General features: G+C 42.8%; 1 protein-coding gene across 1 annotated transcript in view; it reads left to right on the top strand.

The window, feature by feature from the left end:
- The first annotated feature begins 4,211 nt into the window (after positions 1-4,211).
- LOC140199879 (T-cell-specific surface glycoprotein CD28-like) overlaps positions 4,212-11,436 on the top strand; it is a 52,585-nt gene continuing 45,360 nt past the window's right edge. The window contains exon 1 of the mRNA XM_072262387.1: positions 4,212-4,302. Within this exon, the coding sequence (XP_072118488.1) occupies positions 4,248-4,302 (55 nt within the window). The 5' untranslated portion in view covers positions 4,212-4,247. The remainder of the gene's footprint in view (positions 4,303-11,436) is intronic.

Here is an 11,436-nt window from a genome sequence, read left to right as displayed (position 1 = left end):
ACTGTCCCCCAGTCCAACTGGGCTGGCACCTGCTATTACTTTAGTTGGTGCATCCAATGGACCTGCTCTTGCTAGCTCCTCTTTTAGGCCTTTGAATGCTATTAGAGTTTTTCGAGGAGGTTACCAGGAAAGTGGATGAAGGGAAGGCAGTGGATGTTGTCTACATGGACTTCAGTAAGGCCTTTGACAAGGTCCCGCGTGGGAGGTTAGTTAGGAAGATTCAGTCGCTAGATATACATGGAGAGGTAGTAAATTGGATTAGACTTTGGCTCAATGGAAGAAGCCAGAGAGTGGTAGTGGAGGATTGTTTCTCTGAGTGGAGGCCTGTGACTAGTGGTGTGCCACGGGGATCAGTGCTGGGTCCATTGTTATTTGTCAACTACATCAATGATCTGGATGATAATGTGGTATAAATTGGATCAGCAAATTTGCTGATGATACAAAGATTGGAGGTGTAGTGGACAGTGAGGAAGGTTTTCAAAGCTTGCAGAGGGATTTGGACCAGCTGGAAAAATGGGCTGAGAAATGGCAGATGGAGTTTAATACTGACAAGTGTGAGGTATTGCACTTTGGAAGGACAAACCAAGGTAGAACATACAGGGTTAATGATAAGGCACTGAGAAGAGCAGTAGAACAGAGGGATCTGGGAATACAGATACAAAATTCCCTAAAAGTGGCATCACAGGTAGATAGGGTCGTAAAGAGAGCTTTTGGTACATTGGCCTTTATAAATCAAAGTATTGAGTATAAGAGCTGGAATGTTATGATGAGGTTGTATAAGGCTTTGGTGAGACGAAATTTGGAGTATTGTGTTCAGTTTTGGTCACCAAATTACAGGAAGGATATAAATAAGGTTGAAAGAGTGCAGAGAAGGTTTACAAGGATGTTGCTGGGACTTGAGAAACTCAGTTACAGAGAAAGGTTGAATAGGTTCGGACTTTATTCCCTGGAGCGTAGAAGAATGAGGGGAGATTTGATAAAGATATATAAAATTATGATGGGTATAGATAGAGTGAATGCAAGCAGACTTTTTCCACTGAGGCTAGGGGAGAGAAAAACCAGAGGACGTGGGTTAAGGGTGAAGGGGGAAAAGTTTAAAGAGAACATGAGGGGGGGTAGCTTCTTCACACAGAGAGTGGTGGGAGTGTGAAATGAGCTGCCAGATGAAGTGGTAAATGTGGGCTCACTTTAAACATTTAAGAAAAACTTGGACAGGTACATGGATGAGAGGTGTATGGAGGGATATGGTCCAGGTGCAGGTCAGTGGGACTAGGCAGAAAAATGGTTCGGCACAGCCAAGAAGGGCCAAAAGGCCTGTTTCTGTGCCGTAATGTTCTATGGTTCTCTGGTTCTATACTTGTTTCTGTTCTTCTCTAAACTTGAACTGGGTGTCCTTCCTGGTTAATTGTCTCAAGGGTTGTGACAAAGTTGCAAACTTTGGTATGAATCTGCTGCTGTAGCCAACAAGTCCTACGAAACTCCTCATTTCTGTGACGTTTTGTGGTTCACAAGCCTCCATTACTGCTTGAACTCTCTCCTCAGCTGGTCAGATGCCTTTCTGTGACAAGAGAATTCCCATGAAAACTGGCCTGTTCATATTGAATTGACATTTCTCCAGGTTCAGTGTCAGTCCACACTCTGCGAGTCTCTTTAAGGCAGCGTGCAGTCTCTCATCATGCAGTGCACACAAAATGCTGGAGGAACTCAGCAGGCCAGGCAGCATTTTGTGTTTGTTGCTTGGATTTCCAGCCTCTGCAGATTTTCTCTTGCTTCCCATTATGCAGTTGTTGGTTAGGCGCATGTACAATCACATCATCTGAGATGTTCTCAACTCCTTCCATTCCAGCTATCTCATGCTGGTACTGCTCACTGGCTGATGACACATCATGTATCAGTACCTATACACCCCATTATGCACAGCAAATGTAGTTATCTCCCTAGATTCTGGAGTCAGTTCTAGCTGGTCATAGCCCCATTTCAAGTCTAGTTTGCTAAACACCGCAGCTCCATTCATACCCTGCAGTATCTCATTTACCATTGGAAGGGGTATCTCTCCCTCACAATTGCTTCATTTGGCCTTCTTGTGTCTAGGCACATTCTGATGCCCTTGTTGGGCTTTGGTAAAATTACTACCGGGTTAAACCAAGGAGTTGTGCCTTCAACTTTCTCAAAAATGTCCACTTTCATTAGCTGTTCATTTTTTTTTCTCTCAACAGCCTCCCTTAAGTTGTAAGGTACGCATCTGAGTGGCTAGGCCACAGGTTTTACCTTCGGATCAATGTACAGACTGATCTGCTTAGTGCTCAGCTTTCCTACCCCTTCAGACACTTTTGGATACTGCAGCTTGAGTGACTCTATCATCTGTCGCTATGGACATATTTTCTCCAATCTTTAACACACCCAGTTTTGTAGCTGTTTCTCTACCGAGGAGTGGCTCACCATTGCCTTTTCTCACGATGAATTCTGCCTGGTCTGTTTCCAATATTTACTTCACATTTAAACACCTCCTCAACCTCCAGTGATGAGCTGGATGAATATGGGTTCAGCTTTTGCTTCTACTTAGGAATATATGAATGGCACCTTATCTTCTCTGACTGAAGTTTTTCCCACACATTTTCACCTTGTATGCTACTTCTGGCTCCTGAATCTACTAGTGTGCACAGATTTGCACCAGCTACACAAAAAGTAATTATTTTTCAGGTGACTCGGTCTCATTAACAACAAATGCAAATTCCTTTTGTTCATCCTCAACGCTGTTCACTTTTTGTGTCTTTAATCCTTTTGTCCGGCACATGTTTGCAAAGAGGTCCTTTCCAGTGCATTGTCTGCACATCTGTCCATGAGCTGGGCACTTGGGTCTCTTCCCAGGTGATCAGTTTCCACATCTGCCACATTTCCTTTCATTTGTATCAGTATACGCTCTTTTCCTACCTGTCTTTTTGCCAGGTGTTGAAGGTAGCAGAAGTTTTGGAGAATTATGTGCTGGAGGCTGACGGGGTAGTAGGTGAGGATAAGAGGAACCCTCTCCCTGGTAGGGTGGCGGGAGGATGGGGTGAGAGCAGACGTGTGTGAAATGGAAGAGATGCGGTCGGGGGCAGCATTGATGGTGGAGGAAGGGAAGCCCCTTTCTTTGAAAAAAGGAGGACATCTCCTTCGTTCTAGAATGAAAAGCCTCATCTTGAGAGCAGAAGCAGTGGAGACAGAGGATTTAAGAGAAGTGGGTGGCGTTTTTACAAATAGCGGGGTGGGAGGAGGTATTGTCCAGGTACCTGTGAAAGTCCATGGGTTTGTAATAAGCTGTCTCCAGAGATAGAGACAGTGAGATCGAGAAAAGGAAGGGAGTTGTCGGAAATGGACCCGGTGAATATGAGGGCAGGGTGGAAGTTGGAGGCAAAGTGGATGAAGTCGACGAATTCAACACAAGTGCAGGAAGCAAAACCAACTTAGTCGTCAATATAGTGTAGGAAAAGTGCAGGACGGTAGGCTTGGAACATAGACTGTTCCACATAGCCGGCAAACAGGCAGGCATAGCTGGGACTCATTCGAGTGCCCATCGCTACCCCTGTTGTTTGAAGGAAGTGGGAGCAGCCAAATGAGAAATTACGTAGAGTGAGGACAAGTTCCGGTAGGCGGAGGAGAGTGGTCGTGGAGGGGAACTGGTTGGGTCTGGTGTCCAGAAAGAAACAGAGAGCTTTGAGGTTTCCTGCTGGGGGATGGAGGGTATAGGGACTGGGCATCCATAGTAAAAGTAAGATGATAGGGGCCATGGAACTTGAAATCCTTGAAAAGATTGAGAGCATGTGAGGTGTCATGGATGTAGGTAGGAAGAGACTGATCTAGGGGGGGTAAAACAGAGTCAATGTAAGCCAATATGAGTTCAGTGGGGCAGGACAAGGGGGTTTGTGGATCTTGGGTAGGAGGTAGAAATGGGAGTTGAGATCAGCACGCCAGACTACTACAACACCTCCTTTATCTGCAGGTTTGATGGTGAGTTTAGGATTGGTGTGGATGGAGTGGAGAGCTGAGCGTTCGGAAGGAGTGAGGTTGGAATACAGCTAGCTGAAGACCAGAGTGGGGTGTCAAGGAAGAATACCGTTTCACACTTCTCTAAGCAGGATGCAACATTGAAGGCAAGTGATTCAGATGCGTATGGTTGCACCAGCCCACACAGACCTCTTCCTGTCATTGTGATGTTACAGAGGAAACTGAATGTGAGATGAGAAAAAGCCGTAGGCTCAATAGAGGAGATGAGAAATTTATGGCTCTTCATCCTGTCTCTTCCAGCTGTTGCCACATTGGGAGGTAAAACTTCACCTTTTCTTACTCTCATTTGCTGCTTTCCAAAGTCTGAGTGAATTGTCCTGAATTTGGTCTGTGGAAATTCAGGAAATATTTCTCTTATATGTTCATCACAGGCTAATGTTCTTCTGTGGTCTTGACCCAGAACTGGCCATCTCAAAATCATAAAATTTACACCATAACTTTTACCTTGCCAGGTGTACTCCACAAATGACCCTTCTATAATTGAAGCGGGCACTCTGCCCCTCAACTGTTGATATCCCAACCGGGATAACTGTGCAGGGAGAGTAGGAGTGACTGGTAGAGTTAAAATTGGCCTCATTGTCACAAAGCTTGAGGAATCAAGTCAAACGGATGCCTTCATGTTGAAACTTGATGACTGTTGATTTAAAAGATAATCAGCTGATTACAAACCTGCGCTGTTTTCTCAGTCTACTGACAGGGAACTAATTATACATTATACAGGAGGAACAGTGTGGAGTCTTCCTGGAATAAGGGGCAAAATTGACGTTAACGTGCAGAGACAGTGTGGTCATTCTTCCTGTGAATGTGGGGTAAATACTAATGCTCGGGATAGTGTAGAGTCTCCCAATTTGCTGCAAGCAAAAAGTTTTAATGTTAACATGCTGCCGTTGTGTGGTTAAGTGTGGTCTTTTGTGGAATACATTGTTAATGAGCAGGAAACATGTGGGTCTGAGTTTTAACTGCAGATTTTACATCAATATCCAGGATAGCATTGAATTTCCTGGTGTGTGTGCAATGGGAGAATTTCACATTGCGTACGACCGGTCCGTAGAAGATATCAGTGTGGTAGGGGCAGACTATATGTCAATCTGCAGGAATAGTGTAGAGCTTCCTGGTTGTTTATATATGCATTAGATATCACTTTAATGTTTAAAAAAAATTGTTTCCTAGTTTGTGTGTAAGTCGTAAGTATACTTTTTTGTAAAAGTCATACTGAGGACATTCCTCATCTGTGGGTGCAGGAAAATTGAGCACAAAATACAAAACAATGCAGGACAAGAGTGGAGATTCCTGTTCTCTGAGTATGGGATAGATTTTATGTTGATGTGTAGGAGTGAAATGGAGATACCTTGTCTCTACACATTGAGTTCCACTTCTTTAGCATTTGTCTGTTTTTATGAGGCTAAGTTGCTAACTCAACACTCAATCCAGCAAGGGTTGGAAGGTTGGAAAGCGTGCAAGGATCCGGGAAGGATTCGAACCTGCGACCACTCACCTTGAAGTCCGGTGCGGATGCCACTACACCACCGGCCAGCTTTACCTGCATATATGGGGCAAATTTTACATTAGCTATTAAGTATATTTTGGAACTTCCTGGTCAGTATATAAGGGAAAGATTTTTCCATAACAGTGCAGGAATATTACGGAGGTTCATTTCACAACTAACCCCATGACTTACGCCAATGACAATAAACCTGATTTGGATTTATTCTGAGTCTGTATATAAAACTGCCCAATGCATTACTGGCACCAGCCTACCCACCATCAAGGACATGTATACATAAAGGCGCCGGAAAAAGACCAGCAATATCACAAAGGATCCCACCCACCCGGCTTATGGACTGTTATTCCCACTCTCATCAGGAAGGAGCAAATGCACCAGCCAGGAACGCTAGATTCAAAAACTATCACTTTCTCCCAAGCCGTCAGGCTAACCAACACCATCACTCATTAACCAAGTCCGCCAAAACCCCCAGCATATCACCTACTGTCACTTTATGTACATACAAACGGTTTATGCATTATAACTGTTACTTGTACATTCTGTTTTAGAGGATTGCTTTTATATTTATATGTATTGTGTTTTTTTATTGTGCTTTTTTCACTTACTGTGTTTTTTTAAAGCTGCATCGGATCCGGAGTAACAATCATTTTGTTTTCCTTTACATTTTTGCACTGAAGAATGACAAATAATCTCAAGTCTTGAAGGGAAGTTGGACTCTGTATCAGGTGCAGATTTTGCACTGATATATAGGAATTGTGCGCATATACAAGGAGAAAATTTTACATTAATGCACAAAAATATTTCAGATATATAAAGAGTAAATGAGAGGTGACAGTGGATACTGGACCACTGGAAAATGATTCTGGAGAGGTAGCAATAGGGGTCAAAGAAATGGCAGATAAACTAAGTAAGGATTTTGTGTCAGTCTTCACTGCGAAACACATACAACGACACTCAAAATGCTGGAAGAACTCAGCAGGTCAAGCAGCATCTACAGAGGTGAACAAACAGTCAATGTTTTGGGCCGTACCCCTTCTTCAGGACTGGGAAAGTAGAGGAAAGACACCAGAATAAAAAAGTGGGGAGAGGGGAAGGAAGACTAGCTAGAAGGTAACAGGTGAAGTCAGGTAGGTGGGAAAGGTAAAGGGCTGGAGAAGAAGAAATCTAATATGAGAGAGTGGACCATGGAAGAAAGGGAAGAAGAAGGAGCACCAGGGGGAGGTGATAGGCAGGTAATGAGAAGAAGTAAGAGTGGAAACTAGAAGAACTATAAAGGAGTTACTTGGGAAATTGAAAGGTCTGAAGGTAGATAAATCACCTGCACCAGGCGGACTGCACCCTAGGGTTCTGAAAGAGATAGCTGAAGTGATTGTGGAAGTATTAGTAATAATCTTTCAAGAATCACTAGATTCTGGAATGGGCTAATACAAAACTAAGTACACTTATTTCTATTTCCCAACCATCTTCCTATTTTAACCAATATACTGTACGGTCAAGAATGTAATGCTGAGGCTTTATAAGGCATTGGTCCGACCACATTTGGAGTATTGTGAGTAGTTTTGGGCCCCTTACTTAAGACAGGATGTGCTGCATTGGAGAGAGTCCAGAGGAGGATCACAAGAATAATCCTGGGAATGAAAGGGTTTACATATGAGGAGTGTTTGGGCCTGTACTCTCTAGAGTTTAGAAGAATGAGGGGGAATCTCATTGAAACATATCAAATATTGAAATTCCTAGATAGAGTTACGTGGAGTGAATGTTTCCTAATGTGGGGAGTCCAGGACCAGACAGCACCCCTCAAAGTAGAAGGACGTCCCTTTAGAACGAAGATGAGGAAAAATTTCTTTAGCCAGAGGGAGGTGAATCAGTGGAATTCATTGCCATTGACAGCCAGGGAGACCAAGTCATTGGGTATATTCAAAGCAGAGATTGACAGGTTCTTGATTGCTAAGTGCATCAAGGATATGGGGAAAAAGCAGAAGAAGGCATTTGGGGGGGTGGGGATAGTAAATCAGCTATGATGGAATGGTGGAGTAGTATCACCGGGTTGAATAGCCTATTTCTGCTCCTATGTCTTATGGTCTTATGGAAATAAAGTGTGGTCATCGTTGCTTTCAAAATGGAAGATATGGTTCAACAAGCTTCTGCATAGTTTCAGGAAAGCACAGTAGGAACGAATGAGTCAAGGAGAGCAGATTAAATGTAATGATCTCAAGTACTTAAAAAGCAGCCTTGGGTAGGCTGAATAACGTAGCAAGTCCATAATTAGGAAAAGCATTGTCAGATAAACATCAGAATAGATAGTTTGTTGGTTAGATCAGGCAAGAATTGGGGTTAAAGTTATATACAGAGGGTGGTACGGATCAGAGATAACCTACCTATGCTGGGACCACTGTCACTCACTGATTTCGCCAATAACATATAAATGGGAATTGAAAGTATAATTTTTAAAATGTGTTGTGGAGTAATGATGAAACAAAAAGGAATGTAATAGAGAGGGCATTATTCAATTGTAGAGTGGCATATCATCAGGAAATGAGTTTCAATAAATTGTGGGGAGCTGCATCTTGAGGAAAAATAAGAAAACCACATTATGGCTCGAATCATTAGAATTTGTCTTTTGTTTATCCAGTCATCCCTGGTAAGCCTCCTTCCTGAGATTCCACAGACCTTCTGGCGAAGGCCAGTTCTCTCATGCCTCACTGTTCAACCTCTCCCTAGACCCACACCCCTCCTGCAACCCTGAATCCTTCAAGTTTTGCCCTGGTTCAGCTCTGTATACTTCACTGCACCTCCAGTGTGCGCCCCACCATCCAAATCGATCCCCAGGACGTTTCGTTACTTCTTAGCGTTACACTTCATGACACCATGTCAAATTCTTTCTGGGGCGAGTCCTGCAAAACAACTTGAGGCTTTGTACTATACTTTGGTGTCACAAAATATACATTTTCCAAATAGTTACTGACACCACAGTAGTTTGTAAGAATTGTTCTACAGACAATATTAACTAAATCATCTGTCCTGATGAGGGGTCTTGGCATGAACCATCAACTATTTATTCCTTTCCATGGATGTTGCCTGGCCTGTTGGATTCCTCCAGCAGTTTGTGTTTGTTGCAAATACAAGAAAATTGGCAGATGCTGGAAATCCAAAGCAACACACACAAAATGCTGGAGGAACTCAGCAGGCCAGGTAGCATCTGTGGAGAAGAGCTAACAGTCAATGTTTGGGTCAAGACCCCCCATCAGGACTGGAAAGGAAGGGAAGAAGCCAGAGTAAGAAGGTGGGGGGAGTGGAGAGAGAAGTACAAGGTGGCAGGTGATAGGTGAAACCAGGTGAGGGGGTGAGGGGTGAAGTAAAGAGTTGGGAAGTAGATAGGTGAAAAAGATAAAGAGTTGGAGAAAATGGAATCTGATAGGAGAGAGTAGAAGATCATGTAAGAAAGGGAAGGAGGAGGAGCACCAGAGGAAGTTGATGGGCAGGTAAGGAGATTGGATGAGAGAGAGAAACAGGAATGGGGAATGGTGGGGGGGGGACAATTACCCGAAGTTTGAGAAATTGATGTTCATGCCATTAGATTGGAGGCTAACCAAACAGAATATAAAGTGTTGCTCCACCAGTCTGAGTGTGGCCTCACTGTGGCAGTAGGGGAGGCTATGGACTGACATATCGGAATGGGAAGTAGAATGGAAATGGGTGGTGGACAGAGCTGGAGTTACAAGAGCAGATCAAAGACTAAGTATCCTGTGGCAAGTAATTCATGACCTTTCCACATTACACAAGGCACAAGTCAGCACTTTGGTGGACTGGATAGCTAGAGACTTTTTCCCAGGACGGACATGACTACTATGAAGCAGCATAATTTGAAGGTGATTAGAGGAAAGTATAGAGGCATGTCAGAAGTACTTTTTTTACACAGAGTAGAACAGCCTGCCAGGGATGGTCGTAGTGGCAGATACATTAGGGACACTTAAGAAACTCTTAGATAGGCACATAGATGATAGAAAAATGGAGGGCTATGTTGGAGGGAAGGATTGGATTGATCCTAGATTATGTCAACAAAAACATCATGAGCCCAAAAGGTCTGTACAGAGCTGTAATATTTATGTTCTGTGTTCTGAATTTTATATATATATCACTTCACTCATCTTCACTGAATTGTTCCCACAACCTAAGGACTCTTCAACTCATGTTCTCAATATTTATTTATTTATTTATTATCTTCATGTTTGCACAGATTATCTTCTTTCACACATTGGTTGTTTGTCAGTCTTTGTGTGTAGTTTTCCATTGATCATATTGTCTTTATTCTACTGTGAATGCCTGCAAGAAAGTGCATCTCTGGGTAGTATATGGTGACAAATACGTGCTTTGATAATGAACTTACTTCGAATATTTAACTTTAGATGGTCACAGATCTTTGTGCTCCTGCAATAATAAATCCAGATAATTTAATGGATTTGCAGCCTCATAACAGAGTCACTCACCACAATTCCTGTCAAAAGGTAGACGGGAGCTAATAACTAAGGAAGAGCAAAAAAGTCATGCAATTGGGAAAGGTCTGGTAAGTGCAAGGAGACCCAGCTGAACACAAACTAGTCCACAGCATCAGTTAGAAAGCAACTGAATCCAATTGGCCAGCTTCACTGAATGTAATAAGGCTTATTATCAGAACTTGTTCTGTTGTTCAGCTGGGCCCTGAACAATCTCCACCTGACATCCTTTTCTCCCACTCTCTTCTCGCTTTGCTGATTCCCTGAACCTCTGACATTGAGAGTATATGCTCCCAATGTTATAAATCAGAGCAAAGAAGGTTTAAAAACTTATTTTTCAGTTGCAAACACATTTTCAGCTTTGAACCATTCAGGTACACCATCAGTATAAGGCTGGCAATGGATATTTTGGAATAAAGGAGACATGCACTACTGCCCATGACATTTCTGACTCTATCTATTTAATTGCAAGAGTTTAGACCAAGGAATATACAATGCATGACTTTACCAGTCAGGAAGAGTTCATCAGTATAAAGTTAGGTGTATCGATGGGTGTAAACACCTTGAGACTGGTTAACGGTTACAATGGTTCAGTAAGGAGAACATTACAGATATTGTGATAAGCATCCCAAAAACCACATCATCAACCTCAAGAGGAGTTAAAGGCTTTCTGTTTGTGCATCTAATTTGTTATGTCTCTGTGTGGGTCAAAAGAGGTGTTAGGATGGGGGAGGAGGGAGAATGTGAGTGGGAGGGGAATTTGCATCTTCGCTCTGTTGTTCCTCCCTCCCAGCGATTGGAGGACAGAGATTCTCAGCAGCAGGGGCATTACCAGAGCAATCATTCGATGAGGACCTTCATCCTGACATGCGAAACAACACAGATCATAAGACCATATAAGACATAAGAGCATAATTAGGCCATTCAGCCCACAGGTTTGTTCTGCCATTCTGTCATGGCTGATATATTATCCCTCTCAACAGCATTTTCTTTCCTTTGCTCCACATCCCTTGATGCCATTATTGATTAACTATCAACCCCTGCTTTAAATATACTCAATGGCCACTTTATTAGGTGTATCTGTGCATCTGTTTGTCAATGCAAATATCTAATCAGCCAATTATGTGGCAGCAACTTAATGCAAAAAAAAAGCATGTAGACAGGGTCAAGAGGTTCATTTGTTGTTCATACCAAACATCAGATTGGGGAAGAAATGTGATCTTGGTGACTGTTGAATGATTGTTGGTGCCAGATGGGGTGGTTTGAGTATCTCAGAAACTGTTGATTTCCTGGGATTTTCATGCACAACAGTCTAAAGTTTACAGGGAATGGTGTGAAATAAAAATCCAGTGAGTGGGAGTTCTGTGGGCGAAAACACCTTTTTAATGAAAGAGA

Source organism: Mobula birostris, chromosome 6 (genome assembly GCF_030028105.1).
Source record: "Mobula birostris isolate sMobBir1 chromosome 6, sMobBir1.hap1, whole genome shotgun sequence".
In the NCBI taxonomy this organism is placed as follows: domain Eukaryota; kingdom Metazoa; phylum Chordata; class Chondrichthyes; order Myliobatiformes; family Myliobatidae; genus Mobula; species Mobula birostris.
Note: the sequence above shows the minus strand (reverse complement) of the source record. Positions and strands in the feature narration are given on the sequence as shown.